General features: G+C 43.1%; 1 protein-coding gene across 1 annotated transcript in view; it reads left to right on the top strand.

The window, feature by feature from the left end:
• Positions 1–21,108, top strand: part of LOC8033560 (hemicentin-1) — a 211,206-nt gene that overhangs the window by 183,399 nt on the left and 6,699 nt on the right. Inside the window, exons 10-13 of the mRNA XM_040500344.2 lie at positions 2,402–2,539; positions 3,834–3,867; positions 6,418–6,509; positions 7,944–8,066. Of these exons, the coding sequence (XP_040356278.1) occupies positions 2,402–2,539; positions 3,834–3,867; positions 6,418–6,509; positions 7,944–8,014 (335 nt within the window). The 3' untranslated portion in view covers positions 8,015–8,066. The remainder of the gene's footprint in view (positions 1–2,401; positions 2,540–3,833; positions 3,868–6,417; positions 6,510–7,943; positions 8,067–21,108) is intronic.

The raw sequence follows: 21,108 nt of genomic DNA, 5'->3' as shown, positions 1-21,108 counted from the left end.
CTGCGTGCGTTTCGGTTGAACCCGATTATGCTTAAATCCGACGAATTAATCTTAATTTACCTAAGTCTTTGTCGATGTGATGTTGAAAAATGACGTAGATACGTTGAGTTTTATTTCAATAATTAAATTCCTAGACCTAGGTATCATAAACAAAACGCGGCGTGGGGTTAAGCCTCACTTTAGGAACGAGACGGAGTCAAATAGTAATTTGAGCGCTGTTAGCATCTGCTTTTCAAAGTGACTCGTATTTAGCAACTGCAATGTTAAATGATGATTTACGACAACCCTTAGACAGGGGAAACATAAAGTACAAACACGACGAAGTCTCTGTTTTCAGACTTCGTCTGGTTTGTACTTCTTGTTTCCCCTGTCTCTGGGTTGCCTTAAATCATGAACGTAAACCAGCTCGCGTGCGCCTTATCACCAATTAGACTATTTTAAATTGGGTCGAATGAGGTCTGGTGATAACCGCACTTTAGAAGCCGTCTAGGTAATAGACCATGCGCTTTTAAGAGTGCGTCCGATTGACTTCCCTTTATATATGAATCGAAAGAAGGACGGCGTGGCAAAGGCACGAGAGATGCGCGCTGTCTAAACAACGTTTGTAATTAAAGCAGATCGTGGGGTAAAAACATTTTAAGTGATAGGTTTAAAAGAATACTAGAACGAAATGTCGGCGCTTCTTCTTTTTGGTATATTCGTGTTCAAAGGAGGCAGTACCACATTGGAAACACCATTATCCTGTTAACAATACACGAAAATGAATTTTAGAACGAATTATACGATTAGCAAAGAGCACCTGCTGAATGTCGCTAAAGCATCGTCTGTAATGCCCATCTAGGAAACTTGACAGGTAGTGACGATAACTGTCTCGCCTAGAACTATACATGCTTTGAACCTGACGTCATTCCGACAGCTCTACGGCCAGCACAAGAGAAGAGGGGAGAGATGAACTCCTCACTCAACGGGACTCGTTTTTGTGTGTCCCAGACGTCGCTATTGTCCCTCTACAAGGTTATAGAAGATTAACCCGTCACTCAAAATTCACACAAAAGCAGCTTTGCGGTTAGTTGCGGTGGCCCGACCGTTGGCGTGCTTCTACCGCTTCTGTGGCTGGAACGGCTAGGGCATCGTGACGACGTCAGCCTCGCCGCAGCTATGCTCATCCCGACACAGACTACGTCGCGATTGCGCCGGATGTTTTGTGCTCTCCGCTGGGTTCTCTCGAAGTGCTTGCCAGACTGGACCGTTTAAGACGATGAAGACAGACATCAAGCTAAAGAAACATATGTGCGATTGTCATTCAGTGACTCATTGTGGATCAATCAGCCTATTTCTGAACACAACGGGTGTATTTCAAGTTTCGTTAAAGTATTCCTTTAAGAAGCTCGTGTCGCAGAAAATCCGGCGTTGGCGGAGGTGAGACGGGAAAATTCCTGAGTGGTGATTTTATTCTTGATGTCACTGCCACATGGCCTCGCGTGGGAACTTCAACGCTCAGGTGCAATATGATTTCACGCGTGGAATAAAAGTTACTGAAACATTATACATGAAGCGAAATGAAGGCCGCCGCATATCTCAAATTATTTCACTGTATAAAGAAATTAATTTGCCTCCAAGAAAATTTTTGAAGTGTGTAAGGCTGGATCCGAACCCACGTCCCTTTGGTTGCAAGCCAGGCACGATACCGACTAGGCTACGCAGACAAGCTTGCACGGCTTAGCGACGCCCTGTAATTATTTTTATTCAACACGATTACTAAGATATAAGTCCCTGAATTTCGTACCATATTTTACATCTGCCATGGAATTCTGAACATTGAAATGTCAGATTACTGAGCCGAGTAATTAAAACCGCTAATATTATATTAGTGCGCGCTTGTGATTCTACTTGCACTATATTTGGGGAGGAAATGGAAGGGGTCAGACATTTAACAAACGTTTTTAGGTTCTTTTGTTGTTGTTTTTTTGTTTTTTTTTGCATTTTGACAAAAAGCCTATATCTACTTAATGCACTTTATTTTTCTATACACAAGACAAGCTGAAAGCAAAAATATAACACATCCTCTATTTCTGTTTGTAGGCATAAATAAAAAAACTTTTTTGTAAGTTGCATTCCTTGAAAAACGAGAATAGTAAGCCTTCCAGGCTGGCATTTACTAATCGGCAATAGATACTAGTTTAGCTGACAGTGCCGAACATAGTGTGAAACCGGACGCGTGTTTTGGCAAAGCAATGCCGGCGGATTGAATTATTCGCATTTTAACGACGCGTCCTGTGAGCAGGAGCTGTTTTGATGCCTTTCGGAATTGCATTTTGAAGCACGGCAACCCAACGCCAGTTTTGTTTTTGCATTTGCTCGCGTGTCGGCTGACCCGGCTCTCCCGTTACGTCCGGAACAGGTCCGGCCGGATGGGCGCAGCTGCTGTTGAAAGAGGAGAACCTCATCATCATGGCCGGAATCGCCGGCGGCGTGGTCATCATCGTCGTACTACTCATCGTTATTGTTAGCATCGTTGTTATCCGAAAGCGCATACACTGTAAGTACGACCCTCACCTCTTTAGGGGGCTCTCTGCTTCGTAGTTTAGTTGTTTTTTTTTTTCATCAGACATTTCTAAAAAAGGAAGGCACGAGTGTTTCTGGTGTAATACGCAGAAATATATCCGTAGCTTCTAAGTACGACCCTCGCCTCTTTAGGGGGCTCTGTGCTGCGTAGTTTAATTTTTTTTCTTCATAGATTACTAAAATAGGAAGGCACACACGTTTCTGGTTTAACACGCAGAACTATTTCCGTAGCTTCGTAAACCTCTGCGATTCTCTAAGAGAAGAATGATTATCGTGAAAGTGTCAAAGTGACAAATCGCTAACTTCCTTAATCAAGAGCGAATATATAACGGTACAACGGACATGTTCGATAGCGAGAATTAAGATTTTATCTTACTGAGAAGTTATGGTTTGTTCCTGTAGTTATCTTAGTTTGGGACGACGCTAATACATCAAGAAATCATTTCCTGAGAATATGTCACCACCAAAATGTAGGAATCGCCCACGTTTGAGGTGGATCTCTGAGGGCGTTAAGAAATTGTTAGTTTATATATTAACCGGGGTAAGACTGGATGACAAAAAAAAAAAAAAAGAAACATTTACGCATCGGCCTTCCAATTACAGGTTTAAATGTTTTTAGTTTCCTTTTAATAAAATGAGTTGTGAGGTTACATGACATTATGTCTTGCAACTTCTCAAGGTTTAAATAGTGACATTATAGCCAACTGGGAGACTAGTCTATTAAGAAATGGTTATTAAAACCAAGCAAACTACAACAAAGGACAAAACCCTGACAAAACCTTGACCGACGGCGCACTCGCTTTGCGCGCAACGTGGCAGTCACTGTGCTGGAGTCAAGCGTAGAGCGAAAGCCGCCGGGAGAAATTCGTCGATTTTTCGCAGTATATCTTCCTCCTGGAATCCAACTCTTACGCGTCGAGCTTAAATACAAGTTATATGAACAAAACAATCAAATCTTATGATTCAACTTATTCTAACATTGAAGTCGTCGGTCAAGAAATAGCAAGAATACCACTCCATCATTTATTGCTCAACCAAAACATTTCGATATAATACAAAAAAAAAAGCATTATGCCCTTTAAGTTGGCCACCCTCCTACTACTTCGATGATTCATATAGAGCTGGGACCTTAAACTAGATTTTGAATTAAGTCTAATCCTTAATGCGTCAACGCATATCACATTTTTACATTCTAGTTGATGAGATCGAAATAATATCTCTATAACAATGCAAGTTAACTTTTTTATTTTTTACTTTTTTTCTTACAGCTAGCACGAAACCTCGCTTAGAGGAAAGAGAAAAGTAAGTATATGATTTACTTTTCTTGGTAAATCCACAGTGCATATTGCTATATTTACGAAAGAATATCGTTGTTTCTGTACTCATTGTTCTTGAAATCGTTATATTCAGTGAATATGTCTAGCAACGCATATTATCCAAATGCGACTGAATAACAAAAAAAAAAATTAGGAGATACACAATAATTTTTTTAGCGATACAATTTTATTTCAGTTTATGGATATTATAGCTGTACTATCATGGTGATAGATAAAATGACATCAAACTTGCGTGTTTGCCGTGTTGGTGGTGGGTAAGGGTTTTTAAGCCATCCAAGAAACCGGATAACTTAAATATATGTTCACATGTGCCAGTATAATATAACAAAGTGTAGCGAGGAACGACGGGATGAACTGTCTTATCCGCAATACAGGATATTCTTTTTTTTTATTTTTTTAGGTGCAGCAATTGAAGGAAAAATAACTTTCGTTAGGGTATTTCTAGCCCAGGCTTCAGTTGGAGACCCTGAGGGCCACTAAAAAAAGTTCGTAAATTTATTGATAAAAGGCTAACTGACCAAATTACTTCAATTAACCTCCTAATTTTTAATTGTTTTTAATTTTGGGGGTTTATTGTATTTGGAGATTGGAAGCTCGAGCTTATTATGGTATAGCCGTGATGTAAAATATTTATACAAAAATTACCCTTGGCGCTACGAGGTCAGAAACGAAACCCTCGTACGCTGGAGCAAATTTAACGCTACCGAGGAGCGTCTGTAACGTCGAGCCCGCCGGGCTTGTGACGTACTCCTCACGTGGCCCGGGGCGCGGACACATGGGTGTTGGAGCCGGCGTTGAGGGGAGGGATTATCATCGTCATACACGCTCCTCGGCGGGTTCGGTTCCGGCTTTGAGCGGTGTTCAAGGTTTTCGTTTGTAGCCCCTTAGCGTCCTGGACAAACTTTTAGCAAGTTCTATTTTCATTTCATGGCTAGGCAGTAACAACGTCTAGCATCAATCCTGATGCTAGACCCGAAAAGAATTGAACTTTAAAAAGGTAATTAAGGCATTTCCGTTCACGAATTTTGTCACATTTTTAGTGACCCCTGTGGTCCGCAACCTAACCCGAGGGATAAAACAACCCTAGAGTAAGTTTCTTTCGTAATCATTTTGGTGCAACTAAAAAAAAAGCGCATTGCGTACCTCACTTCATTCTATAGCGATATGTTTAACGCACTTTATAGACAGAAAAAGTCTGTGATGTTAACATCTGCGGGAGAAGATAGGGATTGTAGGCTCCTCAATTATACCGGGTTTAAAAACAAAACAAATCACACTGTTTTTTTTTTTTTTTACCGGTAAAATAAATTAGGTTTCGCCGAACGGCCATTTTCCGTCCAAAGGTAGCGCTAGAGGATACAACCAGATGCCAAAGGTTCAGCCCGATCCGATACCTTATTTAAAAGTAACAGGTGATTTTCTATAGATTTCAACAGGGCCGTAACCAGGAAGGGGGGGGGGGGGTCAGGGGGTCCTGACCCCCCCGAAATTTTTTTCTGTGTACGGCCCTGGTCGGTGCACTTGCAGCCAGCCGATTTTAATCTCCACCTCTGCGCACGCGCAGTGGCGGCGGTCGGCTACCGGGTACCAAACCGGGACCGGTTCTCCGGTTTGCTATAACTCTCCATTATATGCCACCGATGCACATGATTCATAGGCGAAAATAAGACAATAGACATTTTCAAAATGGCCACCGTTGTCCCCGAAACCACCCCTCCCCCCCAAAAAAATTTTTTTTCTGGGTACGGCCCTGCATTTCAATGGGTAAATGACGGCCGACGGAGTTTTCGAATACATTTGGCTCTTTGACGCCAGAAACCGAAAACAGGCAAAAATGGGCTCACTTGTTCCATTGAAATTTTCATAAAATCATTTATAATATTTGAATAATGTACCGGGCCGGGCTGGACCTTTGGCATCTGGTTGAGACCTCTAGCCCTACCTTTGGGAGAAGAATAAGCGTTTGGCGATGCCTAGCTAAATTTTGCAGTAAAAAGAAAGAAAAAAATTTTTTTTGACACTATGTATGTAACCTACACTGAGTGGTGACTGGTTATAGTGTTAAGCGCGTATATTAAACATTTATTTTTTCGCGGGGGGAGCAGTCGCGACACAGAGCGCAAACCAATATTTACGAATTATATACGCTGTATTGGTCGGAGAGTCACTAACAGAGCTGTTGCCGTGTGCCTTGGCCACAAACACCGAGTGAGTGATTAAACTTATCGGAGTCTAGAGAAGAACACATTTCAGACGGCTTTTTTTTACAATCTTGGTGTCTTTCCTTTTATACTTTTGCTTTTTTTCTTTTAAACGAATGTTGATGAACTCGTACTTTCTACCGACTTTCATGTCATCAAAACGCGAGCTGTTTCCAAGTAATAACATCGCTCACATTAGCTCTGGCAAGCTCCTCTTATTATTTTATAAAGAGACTCATTTCGGTTTTATGGAGCAGACGTTATGAGCAAAAGAATTGTTCAAAACTGAGTCCTATATGTTCTGTGTTTTGCAGTGCGATCCGGGAGATTGGCCTTGCTAGTCCCCAGGGAAAGCTCTCGTTATTGACTGACATGAAACCTGACGGTAGTCCCCTTCTCGAAGAAGGTAATTTGAACTGAAGTAGCAATTTAAGCGTGGAAAGCAATTCGTCGCTCTCAAAACAAAATGTCATATTATAAAAAAAAGCAACACCTTTATAGATCAGTACACCTTTATGACTCTAAACCTTATATTTACAAGAACTGCTCTGACATAGAGGCAACGCAGAATTTTTTTTTATAGTTAAGGTGTTGTTGAAACACTCAGTCACATGCAAATGCTTCTGAATTTCCCTTTTCGAGTGAATGTTGCAAGTTGGATGCCTCAAAGAAATTATTCTTTTTGGTGTGCTTGTGAGACAAAGTCATTCGTGAAGGGAACTGAGTTTAAACTGCTTAAAGTAAGGGACCATCTCGTTTTTGCACATTTTCCATATGACGCGACCCGTTGAAGGTGCACTCGGAATGGGCTATGATTCTTGCGGAGGAGCTTATTTATGTGTTATATATTGGTTCACATTCACCTTACTGTTAGCTGGAAGTTGTATAATGACAGAACCACACCCCTTTATAGCACTGTAAACTCAAAAAAAAACGAATGTGATGTCAAGCGTTTGGTGAATTTTTATGAAACTCCTCGAATGCGAAAGAGTCGGCCATTGCAAAGATAGGTTCTATCAGGATTTTTGAAACAAGCGCAGTCAAACGGCATTCATTTCATATTTTGTCTGGCAACGAAAAGGTTTTCACTCTTGGTGGGCTCTCGTCTTGCGATCCCAAATGTATTACCGCGTTTTGCTGCACCATCTACAAAACAAACTTTCTTGACTTTTTATAATTGGAACCTTCGATTGCGGCTCATAGTTTATACTGTTATGCCACATTAGTGCAGCGTCATTGCGTGAGTTCACTTTTCTTCCGAGAACTATTTGAAATCAATCGGCATGTATTTATGTTAAACCCCTCATTGTAGTTAACTATTTGGTTCCAACTTTCTGATTTCCGAAACGTGTTGTCGAACCAAGCACGCCCGTGTGTTACATGTGACTTTTCTAGGTTGTTGAGGAAAATGCTTCAACTTGTTTTTACCATAATCTTACAATTTTGTATGTCCTATACTAAATACGGCACAGAAATGACAATTCGTGATTATCTTTTAATATAAAGAAAATACAAGCCTGTTAGGCCCTAACAAGGAGTGTGACGATCAAATTGGCATCAGTCTTAACTTTACTATACAACCGCCAAAACCAACAAAAATATTTAAAAAAAAAGTTAAGACAGCATCGGCATAACTTAATATTATAAAAACCACACACACATTCCCAACAAAACATTTTTCGGAAACAGCTGTGACCGTAAGTCTACCACATTTCATAGTTCCGTTTTGTTGTTGGCCGGGCTACGAGGAAGCATGAACTCTTGAATGTCAAAATAAAATAAAAGAAAAACAGCGGACAGTATAGACTAAAAGTCCCACGCGTTGGTCGTGTGTGCGCAGACTACGACAGCGACGATGGGCACCGGTCAGCGACGCGTCTTGTCCGGCGTGGAATGCTGGAGCTCGGATGAAGCCGTCCCACCAAGAGATCCACGCCGAGACCATCCATCACACCACGATAAAGTGAGTGCCTGCAGCACGAATACCAAAAGAGCCCTGCTGGCCGCAAGGCCCCATCCTACCTTCACACCGCGCTCTCGATCACCGTCTCTTCGGTCGGAGCCTGGGCTCGGAATACTAAATAGTGGGCCAAGCGAAAAACAAACGGCGACCGTAGGAAAAGAACGCCGAAGAAAGATGGACGGCTCCTTCGCACCCTTTCTGGCTAGACCCCGCCGTTTCTTTCTTTTCGAGAAGAGTTTATTGGTTCCGTCCATCAGTGCAGTCATCGATCTTGCCGTCTTCCTGCTCAATAATAAAGAACAAACTTGCAGGTTCGTCAGAATCGCTGTATCGTAGCGCCAAATACAGTCACTCGCACTTCGAGAAACGCAGAGCGTCTCGAGTTGTTGGCATCTTATTACGGTTTATTAGCCTATAGAAACGAGCTACTCCGTGCGACAAAAAAAGAAATCGCGGTACGAGAGAAATAAACTTGAAAAAACAACGCCCTTCACTTCTTGTCGATTGGAAAATATGGCATAGTCTTAAGCCTATCGTCGTCGACAGCTCAAGAAAACAAGGCGTGGCATATTATGTTCATAATCCTTGGTTTGTGATTGATCGTCCGGCATCTGTATCGGCTAATTCTTCATCCCGAATGTGTTAGGGGGGGGGGGGGAGTTATTAATATGATGCGCATACACCAATTCCTATTTTTCGTTTCATAAACTGACACTAATTATAGCTGCATCAAAATGCATTCTCATAAACTGTGCTTGTATTGGGAATAATCAGTCACCTTCTATATTCTGCATTCAATAGTTCAAAAGTAAATGCAGTCGGTTTAACACACTTCTTTTCTTTTTCTCGAAACAAAACTAAGCAAGGCTCCCGAGCTCACTTCCAGCTTAGGTTGCTTGGAATCATTTGAGAAAAATAAAATTCACAACGTAAAATCTAGATAGATGCCTACCGCCGAAAGGTAACCCACCCCTATATTTGGCTTGATTTGCTATTTCATTTGAAACACCGAAAGATAGCCCACTCATAGTAACACTTGTGCGTGGATAAATGATAACCTTGGCGTAAATGTGCCTTGTTTATGTTAGATATAGGCGAACACTGTTGTCTGGGATGTCCAGTTCTTTTCTTTATTGCCCCTCACCGCAAAAGCAAGTTTGGTAGGGACATATGATATTGAAATAATGTTTTTAAGCTTTTATTGAAAGGACACTGAACGTTAGCCCTCCAATTTCCTCTCGATTTTAGGTGGGCTATCTCTCGGGATATTACGGTAGTCAACACGACAGCTCATATCCGCCCCAACTGTAGATGCATGGGGAAAGTCGTATTTCAGAGTAAAAAACGTACGAAAAACAATTGTCTGTATTGAGTGGCATTAACAAGCGAGTTTTCTAGTATTTCTAATTTTGTTATTTACATCAAAATGTACAAAAGGTTTTGATTTGTGTTAAGACGAACCATTAAGGAAATATCTTGAAAATGCGATTATCTTCAGCTTTCCTAATATGTGATAATTAATATTGCATTTAGGTTCAAGTTGTAAATTAGCATTCAATAGGCGGCGTCTAGTAAGTGCCGAGGCCGAGAAAATAGGTTATCTCGACCTGGAAAGCTGCTGAGGAATGAAACTTATTATCGTTAAATCTATTTATTTTTAGACCACAATATACAAAATTATGAGCGCGTCGTTAGTGACACCGACTCTCCGAAAGATAACCGACCCAGAGGAGATCCAATATTTGGGTCATAGCGACTGTTCGTCCTAGACATTTCTGCGATTATTTTTAAAATGAAAAAGCGTTTCATTTACGTCGGGGGCTTTTCGTCCTATAACTGTGCCACAAAGACTCGCGCCCGGCGTCGGGCGCGCTAGAGGCCGGCGAGAGATGCTCGGGCTTGGCCGGCCGGAAACCGTTCGCCGGCTGTTGAGGGATAAATGTGTAAGAGTTAGACAAAAAGGGACGGACAGGACAAACAACTTTTGTCTAACTCTTTCGTATTTTTGAATCTATTACCAACGCGATCGATCCAAGTTGATAAGGGTGCGTCCTGAGGTATATTTCTTGTTCGGCCTCCTTGCGGGTGAGCGGAAGGCACCGAACCGTACATGGTCAACGTTCAGCTCCGCTTTAATACTTGATCTACCTTAAAGCGAAGCTGAAGAGTACCTTCAATTCGAACAAGCACCAATGGTTGTAATTAAGACACCCGAAAAATTATGTGTCTTAAGTTTTCTTTAGGCGTTACTATACTGCATATACCCTTAATGAACCTTTTTCTAAAGCCCCTCTATTCTTGGAAAAGTGGCGCCATTCATTGTTGTGGAAATGTTCGAGACACGTTCCGCGCTCAACTTAGGGGAAGAACATGTCGTCTGAAATCTAAATCAGTGCCACGCTGTGCCGCCATAATCTTCCCAAGGGCTGCACAATGCACATGCCTCGTGCATCGACACACCTTGCGCTACTTTTGAAACATAAAGAAGCTTTACCTTTACCTGTTTGCGAACTACATAGGATGAGCAGCCAAACGTGCCTCCGCGCTTCAATACACATTGGCATCATGCCGTTGTATCGTTTTTTTGTGCTTCTTATAACCCATACCACCGATACAAAAAAAAAAAAAACGAAATGTCAAAACAGGCTAAATACGCGTAAAGATAGATGCTGACAATGTTGCTGCCGCCATTTTCGCAGGCCGTTGCCCTGCGAAAATGGCGAAATCGGGAGTGCACGCATGCGCAAAAGCTTATTGGAAAAAGATCCATTTGAGACTAGAAGCTCCACTTTCAGCGCGAGCTTTGTGCCCTCGTTAACACAAATGTGAACGTGCAGGCATGCGCAACCGAAGCACTGCGGGAGCCAACGAGCTCGCGCTGAAAGTGGAGCTTCTAGTCTCAGCATATGGGTGAACGGAGTATAGTAGGAGTGTCGTAATTGTCAAATAAAATCTCAACGTAGACCTGACCGTTGTGGCGCGCCGACGGGAGGAAAGCGCGAGAGAAGAGGGAAACACTAGCAAAAGTTACGTCATTTGCGAGTCAGATGACCCTTCCTCGCTACTATAGGCTCGTTCTAGGATGCCGTCAACGACGTCACGACGCTCAGGACAGATAGCACGCGTCGGTAAGGATCGCCGCATGCGAGTCGGCAATCACGGCCCGAATTTTTTAATTACGTTCACGCTTTACGTGAACGTAATTTTACGCTTACGTTCAGTTTCGCCAAAATAAGTGCGATAACTGAATTTTCTGAGAACAAACGCTGTGCGGAGTGCAAGTCCGTCTGCTTTTTGCACAAGATTTGCAATGATGTCAGCACGGCAAGCTCTTATTGGCTGATTAAAAAACAAATAGTGGGTAGTCCTTGAGGCACGTAGCATTGAGGTCTACCCACTATCTTTTTAATCAAGGTTAATCAGAGCTCCACTTCGTTGTGACGTCACCGCGTCTTCTATGCAAGAAGCAGACGACTTGCTCGCTGCATGGAAGTCCGCTTCTAACTCGAATTTCTTGTAAAGTGCTTCAGATTCCCTCCAAGCATAATAATTTGATTATGAGTGGCTCTATTCTTAAAATTCTCGCATTTATTTTATATTTTTAACACATCCGTAAAATGTTCTAAAAAAAAAAGATAATTTATCCTAGTTCCCAGCTTTCGGTCTTCGATAGAGACAATCATGACCAATTTTGGAGTAAAAGAAGGTATAATATACTGTACGCTTTACACATTCACGTGTAAACATTTAAATCTCATGAATGTTTCTGTTACTTGGGATAAACGAGTATCTAGTCTTCTAGTCTGCATGACAACTGCATGATTAATCCTCATCGCACACCCACAAATTTCGTTCAGCCACTAGACGCTTCCAAAAGTCGGCGTCAACGCCTGTCCGCCCTTGCTTGATCACGCACCCGAAGCTCGGGTGAGCTGGTATTGGACACGAGCGCTACGTCACCACTCAGCGAGCACCAGGATCCAATCATGCCCTTCGCGTCGAAGCAATGGCGGCCACCATTGTTGCTTGATGAACTTTTCTAAAGGTTCAATTGATAAAAAAGTGCCTTCAAATGTAATATTTCCACGCGCGTGACCGAGCAAGCGCGCGCGTGGCCCAGTGGCTATTGCGCTTGACTTTTACGTGGAAGGTATAGGTTCGATTCCAGTCAGGCGGACTGTCCTTTTATTAATTCTTTCAACTTGAGCTTCTCGTAAGTGCGAGAACATTCTCGCCTGATCGTGTTCCGATTGCTATACGCGCCGAGCCTTCTACGCCGAACGATCCAGAAACCCACGAGGCTACATAAGGGATTCCGGAAGGCGAGCGGAGTCAGTTTCGCCCCAGCGTTCGACTGTGCTGCTAGGCCGACTTCGACGCCCGTGACGCTCTGATATTATCTTTGTACCCTTTTATTTTCGGCACAAGTTCGCTACATTAAACGATTATTTCTTCCTCTTCATTTCCTGTTTTTTGGTCACCACACGTGACAATATGTATTGCACAGTAATCTTTTTGCACGGCATTGTTGGTTAATCATTTACGCACTTAATTTTAGTTGTATCAACATGCAGCCAACTCATGCGCAACCATTTTTTTATATTTTTGAAATGTATTATTTCCACGACTTTTCAATTTACGATTTTGTTATACCAGCAAGCCCATCGTACTTAGCCTATCGTACAAATGTACATTAAACGTCCAGAAGAGGAGTCTAGACTTTAGAAAACGTTTTCAGGCTTTATGTTTTTACGCGAAAAAGCTATCAATATTAACGTTGCTGGCTAGGAAGAAACCTATGGTAAACGTGCTCCTGGCGGAAACGTGTTCATGGCGCGGTTCGTTATACGCAGTTATATAGACCAAGATACCGGTGGCTAAAAGTAGTACAGCTGACCAACAAACGGTGTTATGTATATAAAAAAAGGACAAAAAAAGCTTGATTTCTCAACATAGAGCGTGCATAGCCTGATTTCTGTCAAACCAAAAGCAGGACGAAACTTCTATTTTATGGTCAATTTTGATATATCACGTATCATGCATAATTAAGCTGCTTTCCAAACCGGTAGACATAGTTTAGTCACCAAATAACAACCAAAACATTTGTTATTTATTTTAGTCACGAATGCTTCTTTTGAGTGTAGAGTTTCTAATCTAACAATTTTAGTAAATTGTAGACATTGTATACTTCTGTTAAACGGTATTATTACCGCCAGAGCAGTGAAGAAAGGAGACTGATCGAGCAAGATAAATGGGTAAGCAAACGTAAAAAAACCTCCGTGTTGGGAAATAATTTACGACACAGTTTGACAGAGTGCATTGATATATGATTGCTAAAAAAAAGGGTCGATGCGGCATTTTTTCTATCCTGGTTATAATATCGTGGTAGAGTTATAGGTTTGCTCTACTACTAGGCGGTACAAACACATCGCAAGTAACTTCGAGTGCAATATAAAGTACTGTCTGAAGCGTTCTGCCTGCTTGGCATTCGATTTATCATTACCGACGTTGCGCAGACGTCAAGTAAAAGGAACCACTAGTAATAAACGCAGGCAAGGATTAAGATAATTCTGATAGTGTGGAAAACCAATTTACCCGACCAGAATAAAAATAAACATATAATCATGGTCACTTATAGTTTTTCCACGCACGAATGCGAAGGACCTATATTACATTCTCGCTGCAACATCATTACATTTTGGGCACTGCGTGAAAAACCTGTTTTCGCTTTATTTCGCAATTTAACTGAATGAGCGACGCACAAAAATCTTTTGGAAAATAGACGACCCTGGTTTGAAGGCTTACATTCGGAGCTTCAGGTGGTCTTGATGATGCGCCATATTGGCTTGGTAAGATATTTTTTAATGCGTTTATGACACATTGATTTGGCGTTCTCCCTGTAGGGGTGTGCAAAACTCGCTTTGGTACTTAGGTTAAGCTTCCAGGCGGACATTAAGGGCAAGGATAGTCAGGGCAGTTTCTTTCCTAACGGCCAGAGAGGTATTAATTAGTCTTGAAACTACTGTCATTAGGCGTTGTAGCTATACACAAAAACTAAAGGTGGCTGTATTCTAAACTGTGTTTTCAATTTTCGTAATTAGCCCTTGTTTGGAAATACGCGTGTCCAAATTTAGCACCCAATCCGTTTAATTTTGAATTCAAAACCTCGAAGATGGACGTAAAAGCTCTCTCCGATACGACGCAGGTCGCTGCGTATGACATTCCTATGAAAACCTAGTCGACAGCAGCGATTCTCGTGCTTTCGCCTAGCAAAAAATAACTGCTCTCAGCTCCGCCCCGCTGTCATGGGAATATTATACGCAACAGCTTGTTGAAACCGAATATAGATTCTAAGCAGATTTTTATGATTTTGAACGTGAAAGTAGCCGGATTGAGTGTCGCATTTTGAAACGTTTACCTCGAAACATGGGTTAGTTACGAGATTTTAACTTCAAAGTCTTGGAATGTGGCTTCCCTAAAGTGTTTGTTATAAGCTAATATCATATTTAGATTTTTTATATAACTATAACACGGCATTTTAGAAAGTAAAAAAAAAATTACAACTTTGACTCTCCTTGCACCCAATGTCTACCTGGGAGTATACATTAGATGCAAAAACGTGTTTCCTTACCTACCACAATTGTTTTATATATATACATATAACTTATTTAGAGATTTTGTATGAGCTAAAGAGGTAAAGAGTACTATTGATAATCCACATAAGCATCATAAACATGGAACAGTAAGAATTGTAACTAGGTCCCTTCTTCGGTCGGTATTTTTTGCAGAACCTTACCACATCATAGATTTATTACAACTTACATTAGAAATTCCGCTGGCGCTACTGTGCTTTTACAAATTGAGGAAGGCAGCAACCGATAGAGCATTTTCTTCCGATAATGATATTGTATAGGGAAAACCGGGTGCATTTCTTCCCATGCGCGGGATAAAAATAGCAAATATTACGAATATTTATGACGCAGTCAATTTTTCGGTACCAATATCAATCAAACAATATTTAGCATTTACAGTGCTCGTTCCTAAACTTCATGGCGTTAAACGCATTCCTAAAACACCTTCATACGTGAAATGCCAGACACTGTTAGCGCTTACACGGCGTCGGCGCTTTTCTGCGGGGGGGGGGGGGGGGGGGGGGATTTAGCTGTTAAACACACAAACAAAAAACAAAAAATCTGGAAAGGCACGGAAGCGATTGCAAGAACAACGCAGTAACACTGAAATATTGAATCCCCGTGCATGCAGACGATCAAAATAAAGTGAAGAGGGCTAGCAACATATAAAAAAATGGATATATTCTACCTGCCTTTACATATGTGCGAAGATTCTTGCTCCACGTTCAATAGATAACCCGCACACGCATAATGTTTTTAAATAGTGACAAGCCACCAAACAGAAAGCCGACAAAAACCTCCCAACATAAAAAAATTGAAAAAAAACACCTTTTAGAGCTACTCATTTATCGTTTACGTACTAACTTATCTTTTGCGTTCTGAATGTTTTAACCGCAGGTAATGATACACGACGGGGTAATTTTATGTGGTGACAAAACTGGCAGATTAGCAATATATAAGCGTCAACAAAATGCTGGCGAACCTTGAATAAATTTTACATCCCTTTTGTAGTTAGTTTGCTTATATCATCGCTTGTTTTATCCACCTCTGTGGAACATAGTTAATGCCTTAATTATAGCGACGTTTAAAATCGTTCCCTCATGAGGAAAAACACTCTATAAAAGGAAGTGCACTTTTACAATGATAATAAGGGCAGATTTTATTCCGTACGTTTAAAATAACATAAGTGATCAGTGCTATTTATGGATTGCAAGCAAAGAGTGAAGTAGAGACTGTGGAGCGTCCATACCGAGCGGTATGAACGCTCAGTTATGGCGGTGCACTGTTGCGTCACCTGCTAGCACAAGCAACAGCGCAGGTGCACTGTTGCGTCACCTGCTAGCATAAGCAGATACATCACATCTCTACTTCACCTGGCCGTGATCTCGTCTCTTTTATAAGCTCTCGTTCTCGTGCGCTCGTATCAGTAGGCGCAACCACAGGTACCGCCACACCATAACCTTGTGCGGTTCACGCTTCAGTTGGTACCACTTTGGTGTTGATGTCGAGTCCCAAGCTGTCGAAATTGTGTCACTTGGCCGATTCGCGCATATGTTCGCATATGACCCCATATGCTTCGCCCTCCTTTTGCCTCGACCATCCATGACCGTGAACCCAGTCGGTCTTTGATGGCCACAGACAACCGTGTGCGTCCACTTGGGAACCCCGACAGATTGGCTCACATCGAATGTATGCGGATGGTTCATCGCCGATCGTGTGTTATGAATGGGTAAATGCATGACTCTCTCAGCTGGTGACTGAAGTACACCCCTCGAAACGTCATCCAAGCTTGCGTCTTTCTTGTCACCGTGTGTACTCTGGTGTGAATTGCGTGTGCAGAAATAGTCGTAGAATGCACTTGCATCATTCTCTTCCTCCTTTAGGGCACTCACATTTCAGATGTTGTACCATTCATATCGCTGTGCCGTTGGAAGCGGTGGGGTACGGCGCAGTGTTTGACCGCCACCACTCCATTAAGGCGATTAAATATTCTCGATCTCCTCAGAAACAAACGCGGATTTCTTCTTTGACATCACCATTCGTGCTACACCGAACGTCACAAGTAGATTTTGTAATTTAAAAATGGCAGTCACTGACGTCAAGTTTGAAACAGCTCGTACGTCCAGCCATTTAGAGTAGGCGTCTACGATTATTGAAAATAGTTTCCGGTCTACCGTTGCCGCAAAATCTACATTAATACTCTCCCAAGGAACTTACGATCTCCCACATAGTAAGATATTACCATTTAGTGCTGCCTTCCGACGCCATTGACATGTATCACACACGGTCATGCAGAATTCAGTTTCCTTATCAATTCCCGCAACCATAGATAGCTTCGAGCGCAAGCCTTTATGACCACCACTCCCCCATGTCCTGCACCTAATAGGGACAATCCGTCTGATCTAATTGAGTTTTGAATTATGGCATATGACTTAAAGATAAGACAGCCTTGGTGTATCGAAGCTTCAGCAGCCTTCACCTTGTATGCTGTGAAAAGTTCGGCTGCAAGTTTCTTTGTAAGTTTAGAAAGAGTTTTTGCACAAATATAAGGGACGGGACAACACATATTGAACCTTCAACCCACAAGTTATTTATTGCCGACAGGCATCGCCTTCGGAAACTCACCAGTGGAGAAAGAAAGGTTAGAAGCAGGGCGGAAAGGGGAAGAAAGGGGGAGACAGAAGGCCCCGTGGTGAACGGCGGGGGGAGGGCGCAGCAGGGAAAGTAAGGCACAGAGGAGACGGAGAAAGAGAAGAACAAAGGAGGCATCCCGATTTTCCACTCAAGAGCAATGCCCACTCACCCTCCATTGCAAGGTCGCCAACTCTGGTTCAAGGAAGGTCAGCTCCCTCCCCGACAGAGATAGAGGCCGACGAAATTTTCCTCGATGCTTCTTTTATGGCGTTCGCTTCCAAGATATCTCGCCCGTAGCGGGTCGGTTTGGCCGCCTGGACACGCGCGGACGAGGACTCGGGGGCACAGAGAGTGCAAACCTTGAGGCGATGGACCATGGGGTGTTGGGAATTTTCTTCGTTTTTTGTTACTTCCCTTTGGTGCTCGCGCAGGCGGTCGTTGAGTGAGCGGCCCGTGTGCCTGATCTGCTCTGCGCCGAACGAGAAGGGCACAGAATACACCCATCAGGCCGCACAAGGAACAAAAGTGGCCGCGTGCCTCTTAGCGCAGCTGATCTTGTGTGGAGGCGGGGAGTTTACAAGGTGGCATATAGCACCCTACATGAAGGGGCACGACAACGGAACGTCTGTGTCGAAGTGTCGAGCCACTGCTTTAAGTCGGTGTGCGGTGTTGTGGAAATAACGTATGGTTGTTAATCTTCCTCGGGCAGGCTTCAGTGAGATGGCTTTTTCGAGGACAATTTTCTTAGTGTGGAGGCCAGCAGGTCTCGCGGGTATCCGGCGTTTCTGAGGTGGCTGAGCTGTCACTTCAGGCTAGATGAGGTCAGGTGATGCCAGGAATTTGTGCGGATAGATGAGTTTAAACGTTTTACGATGCACGCTTTTACCGTCTTTGAGTGGCGGCTTGAAAACGTGCCTTCTGGAAAGTAAAGTTGGGCTCCGCGAACAGCCGTTGTTGTAAATGTTCGTCTCTCAGACCACACCAAACCGATTTCTCAGCATAGCATCCAGGGTTAGCAATGTTTGGTTCAACTCTGGCTGTCTTACAGGGACTCCAGCCTCGCCAGCAGAAACACTCGGCAGCCATCGTCTTTAAAGCTGTGACGTAGCTCGATATCGACTCACCCGCCTGCTGATCTCTTCGCTAAAAGTTTCTTCTACTCAAGAGCCTTATCGGCCTTGGGGGTAGAAGTGTTTTTCCAGTGAAAATATGAGCTAGCCAAAACTTACCTTTCCAGGAGTTTTCGGTGCCACAAGCGTTCTCGCACTTCAGAAGTCTTTGCTCGGCACAGCGTCATCAGTAATGCCCTCGTCTTTAAAGGTTCCACAAGAGCGTTAGATTTTCAGTAGAAAGCCAGTCGCTCTGCTTATGACGTCTAGGCAACTTGATCGAATTCTTCAAGCTTGAATTGCGTATAGTCTTCTCCAGTCTCTCGGCGTTGTCCGTTAACCGACTACGTCGCCGAGGAGTATTGTTTATTGCGGGCAAAGATTACGGATACAGACTGGAGCCTCGAGACCGTGCTTTTAAACATGACGGTTTGAATCATCTGTCCCGTTCCCCGAACCGCGTGCAGTCCCAGCACGAGTGTACTGTAGCGCCACCTGGTTGCGTAAAAAAATATATCACACTTTTTTTTTCGGAAAACAAACAAACACAAGACATGCGTTTTTCGGCATAGGGATACACAGGAGCAACGCAAATGTAGTCTAATTGCTGTCTCCTTGTGTTGTCATCCTTGAAGTAGCGTAGACTTTATCGCCGTTTGTCTCTCTGGCGTACATTCTAATAACTCTATGGAGCAGAGTGCCGTAAGGGAATTCGAAATGTTTGATTGATTTCTTTTGTAAATTCAAGCTTCAGAAATCGCGGTCCCTAAACTGCGTTTCGGGCATAATTAAAACTTCATTAAAAGTATATATTGTTTTGATCTTTTTTAGGAGTAAGTTTGGCTTTAACGACTGCAAAATTCTTGCCTGGTGTGTCTCGGTAGATATATTTGCTGCATTAACGCAAACAATATATTATTTAGTAAGACAATGAAGTGCCAACTAGGATATAGATTCCTACTGCCAACATTACGCTCGGGCCAGAAGGAAAACGCTGGAAAGCTGGCCGCATTTTTGCAGGTTTCAATTTTAAGTGTACACTTCACTGAGCTCTGACGCGTCGCACGCTTCAATTGCAGAAGAAGGCACCTAGAAGTTTCGCCTAGAAAAATAAAGTTACCACGTCGCCACCTCTTCTCTGAAATTCAATCATCACGATGATTAAGAGTTTCTAAAATACCGCGTTTAGTGACAACTCGCTTTTCTTTCGCTTGACGGGGACTAGAGTGACCTTCAAGCAATGAAGTTGGGGCACCGCTCAGTGTCATATAAAAGGCCTCCGGCACAGCCGTTTTTTTTTTTTTTTAAATATTATTCCTTACCGCCTCGGGTTCTCGCATCAAGATGAGAGCTGCAGTTGAAAGTCAAAAATTCCCACGAGACACTGCCTACTAGTACAAAAAGTAAAAAAAGGAGCGCATGTTTCCGTCAGGCTGCCGCCCGCGATCAGCGACAGAACGGCGCGCTTTAATGGGTACGAGCGCACATTTAAAAAAATAAAAAAAGTTCCAGCAAGTCTAGTGCGCAGCTATGCTTCTTCTACCAGTAAAGTTTAGTGCGGACCACTCATGCGTCTATTTTGCGCCACGTGATTACGCCCCCGGCCATGCCGGCACGGATATTCGCTAGGTCAGGGGATGAAAGTGAGGCGGCTGATTGGTCCCGTCATCGCTTCTCTTCCACCGCGCTGTCAACTATGGGGTTGAAGAGAATCTAGGAAACTTAGACACGCGAGAGGAAGAGATAGAAACCGCTCCCCTAAATACCTGCGGGGCCCAAAAGATATTACATCTGAATTGCAAATTGCTTCATATCGAACTCGCGGAGGAACTCGGGGAAAGGCGTGGGGTGTCCGCAGGACGAGGCCCCAACCTCATCTTCCTAATTAGTCGTCGCCTTTCTCCCTCACGCCCTGCCTTGTTAGGTTAACCTAATTTACACGGGGGCTTGCCACCTGCTGCGCGACAGAGAGGAGGTCCGGTTCTTTTGAGCGGTGGATGGTGGGTGAGGCGTGGCGCGCAGAACTAAAGCAACCGGAGAAATTAAAGCGGTGATGTCTGTCAGCAAGTTGATCTTGCTTTTATTGTTGCGAACCTGGATATGGCTAGTGTAACCTGCGGGGTGGTGGGAGTCTTGTCTCATGAATACGGACACTGTGAATTCGGATAGCCATATCTAGAGGGAGTTGAAGCGAAGCCTAGAAAAGTTCTTGCAATATGAGTTTGGGGAAAAGTGGAAACACTTTTCTGGAACACACTGACGACCACGGCGGACGTCAAGGATTATAAAATACAGTATAAATGGCTAAACAGCTACTTAAAACACCGAAATTCAGTTTGAAATCAGTGCAAATACATGCAAGGTTCCAATTAGAAACTTGCTGATCTTTGCCGAAAAATCCTGATCAGTCAATATTAGGACTACTTAAAGGACGTGTAAAGCGCGGTTGTGCGCTGAAGCTACCATGCACTCCTGGAACTGACACGAAGCTGATGATTAAAAAACGTCGATGATGCTCTTACCATCTGATTGTTTGCATTGCAACCATTCTGCCTGGTGCATGAGTTACCCACTCCCGCGCTTTACACGTGCTTTAAGAGTTTTCAACATTTACTGATTTAGAAGTTCTTGATGTCTGTCAGCAAGTTTCTATTTTGAACCGTAAGT

The sequence above is a fragment of the Ixodes scapularis genome, unplaced genomic scaffold (genome assembly GCF_016920785.2).
Source record: "Ixodes scapularis isolate PalLabHiFi unplaced genomic scaffold, ASM1692078v2 PGA_scaffold0__279_contigs__length_252992795, whole genome shotgun sequence".
Classification (NCBI taxonomy): Eukaryota; Metazoa; Arthropoda; class Arachnida; order Ixodida; family Ixodidae; genus Ixodes; species Ixodes scapularis.
The sequence above is the reverse complement of the archived record's forward strand: the minus strand, read 5'-3'. Positions and strand labels throughout refer to the sequence as shown.